This window comes from Lissotriton helveticus (assembly GCF_964261635.1).
Source record: "Lissotriton helveticus chromosome 1_1 unlocalized genomic scaffold, aLisHel1.1 SUPER_1_unloc_12, whole genome shotgun sequence".
Taxonomy (NCBI): domain Eukaryota; kingdom Metazoa; phylum Chordata; class Amphibia; order Caudata; family Salamandridae; genus Lissotriton; species Lissotriton helveticus.
This window is the reverse complement of record NW_027611651.1, coordinates 2,170,830-2,189,661: the sequence shown is the minus strand read 5'-3', so window position 1 is coordinate 2,189,661 and position 18,832 is coordinate 2,170,830. Positions and strand designations below refer to the sequence as shown.

General features: G+C 42.8%; 2 protein-coding genes across 2 annotated transcripts in view; one reads left to right on the top strand and one right to left on the bottom strand.

The window, feature by feature from the left end:
* The window catches only part of LOC144805506 (uncharacterized), a 308,335-nt gene that overhangs the window by 7,665 nt on the left and 281,838 nt on the right, over window positions 1–18,832 (bottom strand). The gene's annotated exons all lie outside the window — the stretch shown is intronic.
* The window catches only part of LOC144805496 (uncharacterized), a 47,851-nt gene continuing 29,836 nt past the window's right edge, over window positions 818–18,832 (top strand). Inside the window, 2 exon segments of the mRNA XM_078672041.1 lie at window positions 818–1,019; window positions 1,141–1,440. Coding sequence (XP_078528167.1) covers window positions 818–1,019; window positions 1,141–1,440 — 502 coding nt within the window.

Genomic DNA, 18,832 nt, shown 5'->3' with positions numbered 1-18,832 from the left:
GGGTCAGTGGCTGATGAGCCCAACAAGACGGAGACTCAAGGGCCTGAGTTTGGAATAAATCCTTTGCAAGACAAAGCTTAGAACATTGAACTGTTGAGGGAGAACCAGGGGATGACTTCAACCTCCTTTCACAGCTATTGCTGTGAATGTTCAACAATAAACCGCCATGGTCCTGCATGCAGCTGTTAACTGTTGAACATTCACAGCAACAGCTGTGAAACAAAGGTTTCGGAGTACCAGAGGTGTTTCAACCCCCTCGGTCTCCGGGACACTGTTGTTTTATTAATTAACACATTCTGCCCTCATGGGGCAAACAGTGTAATGACCATACAGTCAGCCATAGCATGTAATACTGCCCAATAAAGGACCGTTCCCTTGGTAAAGGCCCTTGCCTTTGGATTTGGAGTTACAGCAAGCTGTAAGGCCATATTAAAGATTTAAAATAATTACTGAAGGCATAAACATGGTTACTCAGTCAGAGAAATAATCATCATAATATTTGCAGGAGGATCACGTAAAGGTAACCTCTAAAGTATATCAAAAGCCAGAATCAGAAATAACTCTAGATGTAAAGTCAATAGACAGACCACCACAACAAATGTGTGCTACGAAATAATAAAACCTTTTTCTATAAAATCAAATAGGAAACTGACATAGAACCTGTTTAGTTCAAAATCCACAAAAAGTTCTTAAGTACAAAATCAGTAAGAGGAGTGACATGTAGTCTGTTGGCATTGAACCTTGTATGTTCTCTTCTATAATGTACAGCACATTATGGAATAAATATACTCATGCGGATCCAGAGTTACGTTGGCCAATGCATGGGTCATTTGATTCGCGAAAGATTGAGTACGTGGAACAGTGTATATTTGAGCGGAAATCCAGACAAGATATGTTTGAATGTATACGAATGTGGGCGAAAGAAGTAAGTGAACGAGAGAGGCGTGAGCAAGCGTTGATTGAGAAACAGCAGCGGAACAGTGTGTATGAGAAAGCACAGGAGTTGAGAAAAAAAAGAAGTGAAAGAATTGGAAGAGAGACAGGAGAAGGAACGCAGATTACAGATATCTGGCCAATATGCTGTACGGAAACCTCTCTATCCTGTCCTTAATAAACCACAAGATGATTTTTTGTTATTAGATCGTCCTCCGCCTCCGTATGCCATTCCGTCCATTCCGTCTGGCGAAGATGAGGATTCTGATTCAGACCAAAAGAAACGAGGCACTCGCTCTATGCTGTCGGTCGATCGTGCGTTCGAGCTCAGAAAGATCGCTCGTCAAGCACTTCGTGATACTGTTTCTGTTTCTAACATTTTAGACAGCTTAGAGGGGTGGCAGGAAAAGGAACAGTTATATTTTACTGAGTCGTTTGCTGGAGAAGTTGTTGAGATGTTTCGGAAATTTTCTGGTATTTTAGAACCTGATGATGTAGCAGCCGATTGTACGCAAATGCGTGATGGTCTTTTTACTCTCCCCCAGGTGGCTGATGCGATAAGGCGGTTGTTCAAAGTACGAACTGATGCGATCAGTATGCGAGAGGAGAAAATGAAAGCAGATGCAGCTGCACGGACGGTTTCGGCAGACAGAAAGCAATCATTTATCTTTGAAACAGATTAGACCATGATAGTGCATGCAAAGCCTATGCGAGAGGCAGCGCCTTTATATGTTCCTCCTAAAGGAACGGGTACAAGTGATGATAAGAGTTCTGCTGATGCTAAAGGCTATTTTATTTATAATTGGGTATACACTCCCTGGAATAGGGCAGAGGTAATGGCACTTAAAGCAGCATTACCTGACCCGCGGAAAAATCCAGCCGCTTTCTATGAGGAAGTTGAGGGTGCTATTAACTCTTATACTATGACTTTGGCTGACATTGATTTATTTTTCGGGTTCATATTACCGCCTGATATATGGAGGTCTGTGCGTAAAATTGATAATCGTGCAGTTTTTGGGGCATTATGGAAGGAGATAGAACAAGAGGACGAGGAAAGGGAACCTGCGAAAAAGCGGTGTCGATTAATATTAGATCTTCCCGCCGCGATATTAACTACGTTAAAAACGATTATCCCCCCTAAAAAGATTGATTGGACTGTTCTAGCATCGTGTAAGCAGAAGGTAGATGAATCGGTTTCAGATTTCTTTACACGCTTTGGGGAAGCCTTTCAGGATTTTAGCGGCCAGTTGCTAACGGACGATACGGGCCGACATTGGTTTGTAGATAAATATGTCACAAATTTATTACCAGGAGTGGCTAGTCGTTTGAAAGCTAGTGAAAGCTCTTGGACTACCTCTTCACCGGCATCTCTCTTGACGAAGGCTCAATATTACGAGCGTCAGGAATTAGAAGCGAAGGGTACTGAGGATAAGAAGTCTAAGGAGTTAAAAACAAAGGTCATGTTAGCCCAAGTATATGGTCCGCCTTCTAGGGATAACGATAGAGGTGGCGTGGTTCTTATGGTTCTTCTTAAGCTCGAATTTGGCCGTTGATCAATGTGCGTATTGTAGGAAATTTGGGCATTGGGCAGCTGAGTGTCCAGCATTGCGCTCACAACAGTATACAAATGGTCGGGGACAAATGAGAAATCGCGCGGGATATTCAGGGCCTAGGGGAAATACGAATGATCGCGCTAGATTTGATTCTAATGCATGAATACAGAACGGGTTCAATACTTTTGACAGACGTAATCAATATCAAATGTCAGATTATGCGCAGCCTGATTTACATGATTCTGCTTATGCATAGGATTGCCTAGGATTGGGTATGGAATCAATTGAAGTTCCAGTAGATCAGAGGGGTCCTTTCTATTACAGCACATGTTTTGAGTTCTACTGATCAGTTTCTGGTGATACAGGAGCTACTCGTAGCGCTCTGTCTAAACAATTGGTTCCAAGGGCTCCCCTGTCTGGCTTAACGATCGCATCGATAGGGTTCGATGGAACACCTTCCCTTAGCCCATTGTCGCAACCACTTGCATTTCATGTTGATAAATTCATTGCTCAATGTCGTTTTTTGCTTTCCCCGAATACACCAGATAATATTGTGGTTCTTGATATGCTCAAGTATTTCAGAGCTACAATACGATGTTCCCCTGAAGGAGTATGTGAGATTTTGAATGATAATTACCCTGTAATGGAAAGAGCTTGCCTTGTTAAAGAAGATACTGCATTAGCTTCCCTCCCTGAAACTTTGTGGGCTACTTCAGATACTAATGTGGGACAGATGGTTATTCCACAGGTGCATATTAGTGTAAAGGAGGGAGCTGTGTTACCACGTTTGCCTCAATATAGAATTTCACAGGAGGGTGAGGAAGCACTCACACAAATTGTACAGGATCTTATTGAAGTTGGGGTTGTTGCCATTTAATGTCTGCAACAGTCCGATTCTCCCTATTTTGAAAAAAGATACTGACACTAGAATTTATCGATTCATAATTGATTTGCAAGAAGTGAATAAGATAGTGGTACCACAATACCCAGTGGTTTCTGACATCACAACACTTCTTACTCTAGTTCCTCCAACTGCAACTACGTTCTCCGTTATAGACTTGAAGAACGCTTTCTTTTCGATCCCTATTCATCCTGATAGCCGATATTTGTTCGGTTTCACTTTGAATAAACGATCGTATAGATTTTGTAGAGTTCATCAAGGCTACACCGAGAGTCCTAGTATTTACAGCCAAGCATTGAATTGACAACTAGATTCTTTTGTTCTGCCTGAAGGTGTGGTGCTCATACAATATGTCGATGATATCTTTTTGGCAGCCGATACCCCTGTGCAATGTGAAAAATGCACTCTGTCTTTGCTTTGCTTCCTTGCTTCACATCATCATAAAGTATCATGAAAGAAATTGCAATATTGTAGACCAAAGGTAACCTATTTAGGTCACCTTTTGTCTACGGAGGGACGTGCACACACATCAGATCGTATTCAGGCAATTTTAGACACACCAGTACCTTCTACACAGAAAGACGTTTGTGCATTTCTTGGTCTTACTTCCTTTTGTAGGCATTGGATATTAGGATTTTCATACATTGTTAAGCCTTTGTTAGCACTCTTGACAAAAGATACTCCAATACCCCTTCATTGGACAGATGAATGTGAGAATGCTTTTCGACAGTTACGACAAGCCCTTTGTTCAGCACCAGTGTTAGGTACTCCACATTACACGAAGCCTTTTACATTGTACGTACACAAGAGAGATGGATGTGCATTGTCAGTTTTAGTGCAGACACATGGCGATAAGCAACGTCCTTGTGCATATTTATTAGCAGTTCTTGATCCTGTTGCTCGAGCGTTGCCTGGATGTTTTCGCTCAGTAGCGGCAACAGCTGTGTCAATACGCCAGAGTGAACATAAACTGTTGGTGCTGGTACCCCATGCTGTTGATGCCCTTTTGAATCAAACAAAGACTAAGCATTTAACTAGTGCTCGTCTGGCAGGATATGAGCTGACGCTGTTAGCTCCTCACATTACACTGAAGAGATGTGCAACACTAAACCCAACAACGTTGTTGCAATTTCCGGTGACTCAGCCTGAGGCACAAGACACATGATTGTTTATTCCTGACTGAAGAACAGACAAAGGGTCGCATTGATTTACAAGATATGCCCCTTCTAGATGTAGATGGAGAACTGTGGGTTGATGGGTCTTGTCTGAAGTTGCCAGATGGTACAACTTCAGCCGCATACCCAATTACCACACTTCACACAATAGTGGAGACAGCTCGCATACCACAGAAGTCAGCTCAAGCAGCGGAACTAATAGCTTTGACACGAGCATGTGACCGTAGTACTGATTTGTGTGTGAACATTTATATAGATAGCCGCTATTGTAGTGTGTTTATCTAGGTACCTGAATCGATATTCCTATTCTTTGCCCTTGTCCGGTTATAAATCAATAATATCCCTACAACGGCATAGAAACCCTTTTCATAATTCAGTCATAGCGCATGCTGTCACATTAAGCAAGCCTACTCCTCCAGCCCCCTAGAAAGCACACTGAGTTCTTAAACAAATCCAAGCCTCCAGCAACCTGGGAAATCCCTGCTGCTTTGTTTTGATTTCGTCCGAGAACTCCTGTAAAGCACTGTAAGAACGACCAGTTCTTAGTGACATCTTTATTGACGTCTTATGTCCAGCCTTACGTCAAACCCGGCACCTTTCAGGTATAAATATACCAACGTTGCCTCAAGCAAACACACGGTGGTAATCCTGGAGCAGAGCAGCTACTACTTGCCCGAGAGCCCAGCTGATGCGAGAGCCCACGGACGCTGCCCCTCCCTTTTGACGCGCTGAGAAAGACGCTGTCTTTTCTCTTGCCGAGAAATCCAGCCTCCGGCGTTTCCAGCTTACCCTTGCGGGTGACTGGGATACCGAGTCCTGAGAGAGAGATACCAGCCCTCCTGCCTTCTAATACCCAGGTACTGAAGTGACTAAACCCTTACAGAGAATACTTGAGTCAGATTCTTGGCAAAACAAACTTAACTTAAACTGCTACTTACTTACTCCTTCCCACGTATTAGGCTTAGGTCAGGTACACCGGGGTAGGCGTAGTTAGAAGCACCAGTTGAGTACGATTAGTCAATGTATATATGTATGTATGTATCTATTTTATCCATTATAAAGTATCATATGGCTAAGAAACCATATCCATGCTTTTACCGTATTATTTCATAATCCTGCTTTTACTGTATGCACTTTACTTAACTATAAGTATTGCAATTGTAGCAATTCATTTCTCTTGTATGAGGACTGCTCAATAAATAACACCTTTTATTGAAAACGCCCGTCTCTCTTTTTCTCTGCAATCTGTTGAAACTAAGTACGCACTTATTGACTGAGTGAAATAGCTGTCTTTTGTTTTCACACAACTCTAGAGATATACTCTTATTCAGGGAGAGCAAAGTTGTCATGTTTTATGGTTGTTAGAAACTAAATCCCTTCTTGTCTATCCAGGGAGGTTAAACTCCTCCTCGCTTACACAAGAAAATTTCTAGTGAACTTTGAGCTAGCTGGCAAAAAACTTAAGTCTAATATAGTCAGTAGAGACCTAGTTAACCTCAGTCCTACGTCTACACTACTGAAGATATTATTCCAATGCGCAGAGCCTATTGGGACTATAGGAACTACACTACATGGCGCCAAACGTTTGGTAAGGCGATAAATCTAACGCAAGACGTTAGAGTAACTCAGTCGTGCTTTTTCACACAGACCCTTTCTCCCGTAAATACTCCAAAGATGTCTGAAGTGGGTCAAAGGTTAAAATCCGCCAAAACTTAGTAGGAATAGATTTCTATGTATAGTTTTTTGGTTTATTCAATGTTGAAGGATACAGTGTTCCAAAATATTGTGCACCTAATCTTTGTTTCCTTGAAACTTGATCTGCAAACAAAACCTTTCTGCCAGTAAAATGGGGGAAAGTGAAGAAGAGAGGGAGACAGCTAGAATGGCAGCTCAACTCCAAGCGGATGACAATAGTCTCCTGCAGACCGACCCGGATGCAATACTCATTCCGGTCAACATAAGGAAAACTATAACTCTTAAACTTATAGAAAATGGACTGACATCGAGAGGTGGTACAGTCATATTCGTGATTGAGGCACATGAATATCGGCAGACAGAGGTATTCTATTCATGGATAAACTTTCCAGCAGCAAACACTGTCACACATGAGTTCCACTATTACAAAATAGAGGAACCTCCGGATGACTACACTCCTTTCGAGGAGGTGGAAATCTAATTAAAATACCAAGAGCACCTGCTCTGGTTTAAAGGCGCCCTTAAACATAATAATCACATCACCAGGCTCGGTCCTCTAGGTAGACCAGGAGCAACGTGGCCGGTTCTAGCCAGCTACACACCACAACCTGACATTAATAAAATGTCTAGCGAAGAACTCTTAGTTAAAATAAAAGAATTAACACAGGCATATAGAGACTTAGTTCCAGTGGCAACTGAGGATATAACTTTCCTTCAGAAATTGAAAGAAACAGATATAGCAGAACAACCATTTGAACTTGCCAGAATCATAGAAAAATCCTATGAAGAACTAGGAAGAGATAGTTTGGGTGGGAAACCAGTAGAACCCCAACTGAAAATCCTGAAAAGATATTTATTAAAAATAATCTAAACACTCCAAAAAAGAGCTGGGATGGAAATAAACAATCCACTCCCAAAGAAAAAAGATTCCAGTCCAGAGGAAGGTCTCCTCGGCGGAGAGAAAGATCTCCGGACCAAGGACACAAGTCTCCCCAGAGGGAGCCCTCTGAGAAAAGATACAATCTTAGAAATAGGGATAATTTGAAGAAACCTGATAGATATCAAGATATTGATACACGTCCCTCTCGATCTTTTCAGACTTCCTCGCAGAAATCGGAAAGAAGAGGACGGTCAGAACACAGGGAAGAGCACGTCAAGTCCAAAGACAAGGAACCTGCTCATCAAAGTAAAAAATTACAAATTCCAAAAAAGAAGGTAGCCAGTATTAAAGTAATCAAACATGCCGAGGATACTGAGGACACAGCTGAAAAACGGAGAGTGGGCTCAGACAATGCTAGACAGCGCAGCAGAAGTGAGCATAGCTCCCAAGATCCTGATGAATCATCTGGAGACAGTGGACACGAATGAATACATTCAGGTGGAAACTGCAGATACCAGAGTTAGCAAACCTCATAAAATATACGAAATAACATTATGTATAGAGGGAGATAAGACTAGGAAAATAAGGGGTCTATTTTGGGATAACCTCTCAAAAGGCTATGACATCCTTTTAGCTGAAAAAGACTGGCCACCGGAGTTTGTCAGGGAGTGCCCTCATGGCAAAGAAATGATTATGCCTGCCTTCTCAAATCACATTCCAATTCATAAGAAATATACACTTGCAAGAAAGTGGGCAGTAGCCCAAGCTCCTGCATTATATAAAAACCATGTTGGATGGGATGAGGACTCTCCTCCTCACAAAATCCAGTTAAAAAGTCAACCAACTGCACAAAAGCAGTACCCAATTAAGCAAGAAGCTAAAAAACAGGTCAGGGAGATCTTAGATCAACTTGAATACCAGGGGGTGATTGAAACTTGCACCTCACAAATGAACAATCCTTTGTTTCCTGTCTCCAAGCCAGACGATTCATATCGTCTAGTTTTGGACTACAGACATCTAAACTCATGTTGCAAAACGTTTGCAGTACAAAACTCACATAGTGCAGCACTAATGAATAACATTGTGCACAAAAAATATAAAACAACATTAGACATCTCTAATGGATTCTTTTGTCAAAACATAGCACCTGAAAGCAGGTATTTGACCGCTTTCTCAATAATGGGCTCGCAGAAAAATTCTGTCGACTCCCACAGGGGTTCAAGAACAGCCCAGGATTATTCTCAGCAAGAGTAACAGAGTTACTACGGATGTATGATGATGAGGCATTATCTTATGTTGATGACATATATCTAACAGATGATGACTTGGATACTCACTTGAAAAGAGTGAACACCATAATACTTGGGTTCGCAGCAGAGGGTTACAAATTCAACTTTAAAAAGTCACCAATTGCCCATCTAACTGTCCTGTTTCTAGGATATGAATTATCAAGTGAAGGCAAAAGCCTGGCAGACAATTTCTTAGAGAAATGTGCTGTAATCCAAGCACCAAGAACGCTGAAAAACTTACAATCAATTCTAGGTTTCCTGAATTTCGGAAGAACTTACATTCTAAATTATGCTGAGAGGGTTAAACCTCTCTACGAACTAATAAAACCAGATTTTAAAACAATCAATTGGACTCAAAAACACACAGAAATTTTGAGATCATTACAAACAGACATGTTAGCAAAAACAAAATTGGAAACTCGCGACAATACACGCAACCTTGTAATCCGGGTCATCTCAGGGAGATGCGGATTTACGTACCTAACCTCTAATGAAGAAGAAACGGTACCAATAGCATACAAATCACATTTGTACACAGAAGCTGAAAAATCATTCAGTATTAAGGAAAACATAGTAAATGCGGTTCAAACGGCTGTAGCAAAAGAAAGAGACCAAGCCGAAGGCAGACAGATTACTGTTATAACAGCAGAATCAGCCTTTGAGGCATTAACAAGCCCATGTAATATAACTACCGTGGCATTAAATCCAAAACGGATACAATGGGAACATTCTCTTGCTACAGACAAAGTGAAATACTATTTTGGTCCAAACTTGAAAAGATTAAAAAATCTAGAATATGAAAGAGAATATGCTCTGCCAATCGACATTCTGCCCATACAAAAGTACGCCTGTATAATATATACAGACGGATATGCACAACCCTCAGTTTGGGGAAAACAAGCCTATAACGCCACATGCGAGATTGTTAAATACGTGTGGCGCGGAGGTAAATTAAGACCTCTGGTAACAATATCACACTCTGTAGAAAACAATTCAGAACAACAAACTGAAATAATAACGTTAAAAATGGCGCTAGATAATGCCGATCGCGAATTCCCGACACTAATAGTGTGCAATTCATATTACTGCGTCAAATCATACAATAACGACTTGCAGAAATGGGTTCAAAACGGTTACAAAGATGACACAGGTGCCACAATAAAGCAAAAATCGCTTTGGGAACAGGTAGTTCTTTAACAGAAAGAACTACCAAAGACTCACGTGACACATTCACTGAGTCATGAACGTGATGGCGTTCACGTTTCAGGGAATTCATTGTCTGAGACAGCCACAGCGGAAGCAATTAAGCCGGCTTCCGTAGCTACAAAAAAGCATTCAGGAAAATACATAGACGGGGAAACGATGCTGACAGTAAAAACATCATCAAAAGGCGACTGTGCAGCGCTACCCGTCAACTATCCACTCAATTATACATACATAATCGATGCAAACTCCGTTCCTTTTGCTCAAATCCCTGGAGTGGGGGATAGGGTAATTCCAAACACGAACTGGAGAAACTTATTAATAGCAGACGCACACATGGGGGAAGGTCTAGGGCATCGAGGGATCTTGAAATCTCTGAGAGAATTACAATCGGTATACTGGTGGCCGGGAATGAACCTGCAAAACTACAAATTTGCATTTTACTGTCAAAACTGCAACAGAGATCGCAGTGGCGAACTGTCCGGAGTATTACCAATGCCCTTCTTTTAGATATCACAAGAATATCAATAAGAAATACCCAGGAAAAATGCGTCCTATTAATATTAATTAAGAGACTAGATTCACTTAAAATGTAGACACCAGCGCTCGGCTGACGCCAGAACTGTTATAAAAGATTTGCGAGTCTATATCGGCACATACGCAATTAGCATGCTACATTCTGACCAGGGTCCTGCTTTTAGCTCTCGAGCTTATAAGGAGGCCATGACCAGCATGGGCATTGCATTGCGGTACTCTTGTCACTTCCTTCATGAGGGAAACGGGATTGTGAAAAAAAAAAACGAGACATAAAGCAATCTATAACGGCGAGGGTATTAGGTAAGGGTGATGGGTGGGTCAAACATTTAACAAGTGTCCAACGTAGTCTTAATAATGTGCCAAGAAATTCTCTAAAAGGTTTCAGTCCGTACGAACTATTGTTCGGGACTAGAATGCATATCCAGGACCTCGATAATCAGACTTCAGTGGTAGAAGGAAAATGCTTTGATATCAAAGATCGTTTTACAGGACTTAAATGAAACAAGAAAAGACCTGAGCAACATAAAGTTGAAACAACAGCCAACAGCCACTGAAGAGAAATCACCTGTCCCAGCAAGGCCTGTCTAGATTCCAAAGATTGGGGATCTGGTTAGAGAGAAAATCGCGGTGAAGAAGGAATTTGGGCCTTCTTACAGAAAAGCAGTACCTGTTTTAGCTGTCAACGGAACAAGATCAGTAGTACTACCGCCCCTTGATGGTAAAAAGGAGAACCGAGTTGTATCCATCGACCTGGTTAAACCACAATCATGTGGCCAATAATAAGTAGTAGGCCAAGTGGACTCCCAAGAAATAGCAGAAAAACAAAGTTTGCTACAAATCAAGAGGTTCAAACTGAGAGACTAATCACAGTGAATCAACAAGGACTATGCAACAAAGCCATGGAACTTATGCCTCTTAAAACCCAAATTGCAACAACTTGTCAAGAAACACCTGTCTACAACTATGTAGCCACAGACTATGCTAATGAAACAAAGAAAAATCCAGAAGCAATTCCAACCGTTGACAGAACTGCATCAGGCTAGTTCATCAATTTCGATGACTTTTCAGAGGATCCGAGCGAACCTGAGGAACAGCCAACAACAACAAAAACCTTTAAAGACAAAGCTAAAGAACTCTTTCATCAACTACAAGAAACCTATCTGATTTCCCCATGGATTGAATTTTGGGTGGTGCTAGGTGTACTTTTCCTCCTGCTTTGGCTCATCATGGTGCTATGCTTGGGACACTTCATTGAGGGAAAATATATTACAATGGACACAGCAAGCCAGAATATCAACCTGGTCCTAAAGCCACACAAGTCTTCACACATCGAGAAAAGAGAACTTTCTGCAGTCAACTTCACAGCCAATCCGATACCCGGTGGGGTAGCATGGGACAAAACAGATTACGAAATATATGGCCCGGTCGAGCTCTTGAAGTATCCTCATCAATTTAAGGTTTCATTAAGTGACTTTGTAAAACCGAGCACATTCTCTGATGATTGGGACTTTGGAAGTATTAATGATATGATGTCAGACTTAGTTATGTCAGCAAAATTTACAGAACATGATTATTTACAGGGTTCATCAAATTATGAACAGATGTACTGCTACAATCACTATGCTAACCATTATTTGCATAAATCTGCTCAACCTAGAAATGTTTTAAATTATAATCAATGGAAACATTGTGCAACTCCACCAAAAGGTAGTTCAAAAACATTTTATGAGAAATTCCCATACTTCTCAGGGTTTAACACAAGTGAAGCAGAAACGTTTTATTTCAAACTGTTAAATAAGACAGAAATGAAAACCATGCTGACAAATACAAAATTGATCTGCTCCCTCTGGACAGGCCTCACCTCCTCTGCACCCCTGGACAGGCCTCACCTCCTCTGCTCCCCCCTGGACAGGCTTCACCTCCTCTGCTCCCCCCTGGACAGGCCTCACCTCCTCTGCACCCCTCTGGACAGGCCTCTCCTCCTCTGCACCCCTGAGAAAATCAACTCCGCAGCACATGTAAGTAAGTAAGTAAGTAAAGATTTATTGCATATGGTTAGTTAAAACCTTTACAAAATTGTGTACTAAACAGTATACAAACTAGCCTTGGTTAAAATGCATTTACACTCTTTAAAAAACAAGTTCTTTTTTTAAAAACAGTATTACATCGTCTGCGGCCTGAGCCTCGCCTAACATATCAGTCCTTCTGACTGGGTCCGCATAATTTTTTCAGTTTTCTGGATTAGGAGGCTCGCCTTCTGTAAGAATTTGGAGGCCCTACAGGCCGTTTGCAACTGGAAACTGTTCAGTGCTAGCATAACGGCAGGCCTGCATGTTCTGATTTGATAAAAACGAAATATTTGTAATAGGTAGTAACGTCTCAAACTAGCCAATGATGGACAGATGCACAGAATGTGAGTCAGTGTTTCTTCCGAACGGCCACACAGTCTGCATAGCGATGTTTGCAATGTTTGCTTCCATGCTGGGGTCTGATCCTTTGTGGTGTAGGTGCCCAGACGTATGCGTAGGAGCATTTGTTGTGTGGACGGTGTTATATAGTTGACTAGGTATGGTTGTGGGGCTCTTCTCTCATACGTGGCTAGCACCGTCCAACCATGTTTTTTCTTTGCGAGGGCGGCTTTGTCGACAATCATGGATTTTTGTTTTGCTGTACTGTTGGCTATTTTTTTGAAGGCCATAAAGGGGTGGTTTGTATTCCATGCCTCTCACATATTAAGTTGTGTCAGTGCGTCTTCCAAAGATGTTTTCCATACGTTTTTTGCATTTGTTCGGTTGTTGATTTCGCACCAACAATGGCCCATCAGCGTTTCCTCGCTTGCTGCCCTTAATTTCCAGCACATTTTTAGTATCCCGGCTTGCCTGACTTGATGCTGATTTGAAAGCCCGAATTCCAGACGTACTTGCGCTTGTGATACAGACCTTGGTATGTGAAAGATGTATTTGAACAGATTTGACTGTTGTAAGTTCAAGAAGTTTGCGTCTTTGCCTCTGAATAGCTCCGAACCGTACGTGAGGCCGGGTAAAAACTTAGCCTCAATCACTTTCAAGAGGTAAAGGCTGGAGGGGCATTTCAATTTTGTTTTCAGTAACATTAGAGCAAACCGTAGTTTATTGGACTGCGCTTTTCTATGCAGTTGGTGAATTTTTAATGACCAGCTTGAGTCGACCACTACCCCCAGGTACTTGTAGGAGTTACTTGACTCTATAGTGTTACCGGCGATGTGCCATTTGAAGGGTTGTCGCCCTTGCCGGGATGAGAAGCAGACGATCTTTGTTTTATTATAGTTAATTTGCAAGCCATTCGCAGAGATGTATTCATGCAATTTTGTGATGGAGCGTTGTAGACCCAAGGGGGTCTGACTGCAGAGGACTATGTCGTCGGCATACTGTAAGCTCCTTATTTTGTATTGAGCTAGCTTTGGCGGGTCAGTTTGTGTCTCCGCGATGCGCTTGTCAAGGTCGGCGGTGAAGATGTTGAAAAGGGTTGGGGCTAATACGCATCCCTGCTTCAGGGTCCGCAGCACACGTATTTTTGTAAGGTGTGGTTTCCCTCCAAGTTAAAAACAAGTACAGTAAATGAGTCACAGAATATACACAATTCTTTCTTTCTTTTGTTTTGTTTGCGTTTTATTCTGGTTTTCTCGGCCACAGCCAACACGTGTTTTGTCGCTACAGGGGGTGATTCCGCGACTTTCTCAAGGCTGTGTAAAAAATAAAGGTACAGAACCATGGTCTAAATAGAAGTCACATCTTTCTCAGTCATTGGTATTATTTTTTGTAAAATTAAATACGGCCACAGCGCATATAAACTAAGGGGGTTGTCTATGTTGGGTATACAAACAATAGTAACCTAACCTTGTTGAGAAGATACATGTAAAGAAAGCATTCTAATATACAGTATACGAATATAGTATCGAGTAGAGTAGCGAATCTAGATAAAACTCCAATGGCAAAATGACCTCCTTATAGCCCTTGTGCACAAAATCCTTTGTAATTTCAAGTGTGAAAACCCATGTCTGTGATTGGGTCCGAATGATGGTATCATGTCGCGTGCTCTAGTCTAGGGGTCATAAGTCCCAAACCTTATATCCCCAAGTGTATCAAGCATGAAGGTGAGAAATAAATACCTACACTGTCCCAGTATAACTTTCTGTAAGTGAAGAAGGGGTATTTTTAAACGTCTGAAAATCCATCTCTGTAAAGTTCCAGAGTGATTGATATTTCAAAGAAACCTACTTTCAATGTGGTGTTAATTAATTCCGACCCCACACAGGGGTTCCGTTCAGTATTAACGATGAGTCCAAATTATGGGTCCTCCGATTAATGTGTTCTTGTTTTCTTCCAAGAATCAGGCAATATCTGTAAATCAAATGTTATGGTCATGTTCTAGTGTGCTAAGCGTCAGAATAAACCAAATGTCTGATAGTGCTCTTAATCCCCAAGTTAGCTTTTAAAGCACTCCTTTAAAACGCTCTGTTATCAGGGGATCCACTCTCAGCCAAGACCTTGCTCTATTCTGTAACTCATCATCTCGGTCTGCTTCAATACGAGGCACATTAACAGCTACATAAAGTGTGAGGTGAGCGGCAAACCAGGGTTCATGGTAAAGCCGAGTTTAACCGAGAGCTGCCACAGATTGTTGAAGTCTCTCGAGGCCTCACTCTTGAAAGCAAACGCTGAAAGTCACCTGCGCCTGCTCTGTATAAGGAACGGTGCTCGGGTCTATGGTCAGCCTGGATCTCACCTCGAGAGTCCGAGTGACCCACAGGGAGCCGTTCTGGTATTAAACGTTCATCCTCATGTCTCACTCGGGGTCCCTCTGGGTCCTTGGAACGTGCTGACCCGGAAGCTATCAAAGTACATGAACCCTATGATCTCGGTCTTACCTTTCTACCGTCGCAGAGCGCAGCAGAGGATCCAAAGCAGCAGAGGATCCAGAGCAGCAGAGGATCCAAAGCAGCAGAGGATCCAGAGCAGCAGAGGATCCAAAGCAGCAGACCGAGGGCGGTGCGCGGGATCAGCACAGGAACCGGCGGATAAGAGCTCAGACCGTCGCTCTGGGTGACTTCCGGTATCCCGACACAACAATAAACGAAGGACTACGGCAATGGAAACGGGCGCCATCTTGGAATGGTGAATATGTCAAATGCTCGTGTTCTGTAGACTCATCTACTTCTCATAAATGGAATCTCTAAAATACAATTTAGATCATTAAAAGGGTGGCGTGTATAAAAGATGCATGACATGTTATAATATATATTCTTGCGAATTCTCGTGGCTAGTTTCAAAATTGATCGTAAAACGTCACATAATGGTGTCCTTGTGTAGAAAGTCTATCCAATCCTTAGCATAAGGTGGTCTTTGCTACCGCAGTCTATTATTATAAAGTAAAGTGCCCGTGAGGTCATGTATGGTAACTGTGTCTATAGTCCAATTATGTACTCGGGTGCGGCGGCAATTACATGCTCGCCAAGTTGTCTCCCCCTGGGCTGACGGACACAACGGGGGGGGTGAAGCCCCGCGAGCCCAAACGTGCGAACAAAACATCTATCACAACACGCAAGACTGCAGGTCACAGTTGCGCATGTGCAGAGCGAAGACACTACTCCCTATCGCCGAGTTAGGACCTTGCACGGGGTACAGACTGAACTGCCCTGAACAGAGGACGCTCCGTCTCACTGCGGCTGCACAGAGGAGAGACACCTCCCCCTCCCCATAGACGAGCCGAACCGAGGAGCTTTGCGCTGAAACACATCTCCGCGTGTGCTGTGGCGCGAGGCGCCTCGTGCTCCGCGGCGGGAGGCAATTGTTGTCTCTCATTCATTGTGTCCCCGCGCGGAGCCCGTCCCACCTGTGCTGGCGCTGAGCTGTCGCCCTTTACTGTGCTGTGAATGCACGGTTGTTCATCCCTCAGGCTTTCTTTAACCCGCGTTCCCCGGCGGGAGGCAGTATCTGTCCTCAGCGCATGCGCAGTTAATCCTCTGCACTGTGGGAAGCGGTGTCTATCTCCAGCGCATGCGTAGTTGTCCATGAAAAGGCCCCCATTTAACCCCGCGCTCATGGTGCAGTCCTGGCCTCTGGCCCAGCAGGGAGCACAACAGGCCCCACATGAAACCCCAGGTGAGGTCAAGAGATACAAAGACTGTCTGGGGCTGGGAGGGTCTCGAGCCTGCTGCCCGGGATTCATTTGTTGTTGTTGCATCGATCGATGATTATTTTGTCTCAACAATGCTCATTGGCCCTCACTGCTGGAGTTGGGTCACTCTTTTGAAGGCCTCAGCAAACGGTGACATTTGTTTCGCCTGAAAAGTCTGTGTGATGAGAAGATCGACTTGAATCCCGTTTGTGTCTTTCACCAGAGTAAAGGGGGGCAGCCCCGCCAATCGAAAGTGAAAGAACACACTCCCAGTCAGCACAGACTGCGCCTCATTGCACCTGGGCTGGGCCTGCACAGCATCATCTGATGAGGCTAAAACTCCCCCAAATATGAGTCAACCTCACTAGGGCCTCAGTAATCAGGCAGCGGTCAGCCAATGCCCATCAGGTAAACAAGCATTGGCATCACCAGTAGGTCTCGCCTTTGGGACCTTATACGTGTTTAGTTATCCAGCACAATATCCTTGGTGCAACAACATCAACTGTTGCATGGCTAAACACTTATAAGGTCCCAAAGGCGCAACATATTGGCTATGCCAATGCTTGTTTTCATTGGTTCCTGTTTGTGCCTTTTAGAGATGCATGCTTCAGTTTCGTCCTCCTGTCTAACTACTCCCGCCTTTTGATGATCTAGATCACAGGTACTCACAAACATTTTCCCGGGGGCCGCAAAAGTTTGGTCTATGGTGTGACCGAGGCCCGTACTAATGCCAGCGGGGTGTAAAGTAGGGGTAGGGAAACAAAGCATGTATATCTAATGGCTGCCTTTAAGAATGAAGGTGTTCCTAAAGGTAAAAAGAGCAAAACAAGCCACTATTAGCACTCCATTCAGTGTCCCATTAGTATATAACCTGGAAATTCATAAGACTATACTCAAGGTCTGATGTACAGTCTACTATTGGTCTATAGTCACGGTTAAAAAAGTCCAGTCTTTTTACTCATATGATTCCAAATTCAGAGATCCAAGTCAAGATATATTTTCCCAAGATTTTCTTTTATTGAGTTTCAGTTCAGTTCAATAAGTCTTTATTTCGAAATAGAATTCATAAAAGACAAGTATACAGTACATGGAATATTAATAAAATCATCTCAGAAGCACATTTTAAAAGTTATTAAACAATTGATAAAGACTTTACAATAAAAATGCCTTCGGACATTATCAATTATAAACCAGCATCAATATATAAAACCATCATAAAATGTTCGGATTCCTAGTACGAATAATCCATGCCCAACCTAGGAACTTGGCCACACCAACCACAACAAACTCAGACAGGTTAGTACGAAAAATCCTCAGGGCTTCAAGATACCCCTTACTATCCAGTCTACAACATAAGGGTTTAAGCCATTTTAGGTGTGGTGCTCGATAGGCTGGGCAGGCAAAGAAAAAGTGACCAATACTCTCTAAATGATCCGGACACCAAGGACAGCTGTTATTTGAATTCGCAGCCCACTTAGCAGTAAAGGAATTAATAGGGAGCGTCCCGACACGGAATTGATGATATAATTTCCGGTCAAGGGTTTTACAAATCACATCCCAATATGGCTCAAGGGAAGGTGTCAGTTTGTAAGTCAGAAAGAGACCTGTTAAATTGGTATCTTCCGATTGGGTAACTGCAGTTAACTTAACAGATGCCCAAAACTGATCTTTAAAATCTTGTTTGGAGGGGAGGATGGAACCCCCCAGATTGATCCAGAGCTGATGGAGACCCATTTCTAACAAAACCTGTTTGACTTCCCTAAGCCATGGGATTCTAGAAGCTCCCCACAAAGATTTGACCTCGTCTAATTCTTTGGCAAAAAGGCTGAGCTCCGGAGTCGTCCAGATCCGTCGCCATAATGCCACCAAACGAAACCGGGCCATCTCATTTAGGGGTTTGCAACCTAGGTCTAGCAACAATGGTTTGGTAGGTGTGGACTGGGGAAGGCCTACCAAATTTCACAAAAACTTATTCTGTGCTTTGACCAGGAGGGATAGGTCCTTAAAACCCCAAATATCCGCACCATACAAAGTGGCTGCATTTATCTTAGCTTCATAGATTTTTAGTACAGGGGCAATTTGTTTAGTCAGGGATTTCTTTTGTTCCAGAAGCAAACAACCCATGAGACGTACAAATTTGAGATATAATGCCTCAATCTGGGGTTTCCAACTTAGATGGTAATCCAGAGTCACACCCAGATAAGTCATTACCTTCACCTGTTCGATCAAAACACCATTCAAGCTAACGGAGCTTGTGATTGGATTTTTATTACTGAAGACCATAAATTTGGTTTTATCTACATTAATCTGTAGGTCATTTACCCTGCAAAACTCTGCAAACCTATTCAGGGCTGTTTGCAACCCACTACGAGTTTTAGAGAGAAGCAGGGTGTCATCAGCAAAAATTAACATCGGGTACTTAGACCCGCCCAAAGATGGTGCATCTGTCTGAGATTTGGAAAAAAATTTGACTACCTGGTTGATGAACAGGAGAAAAAGAGTGGGGGCCA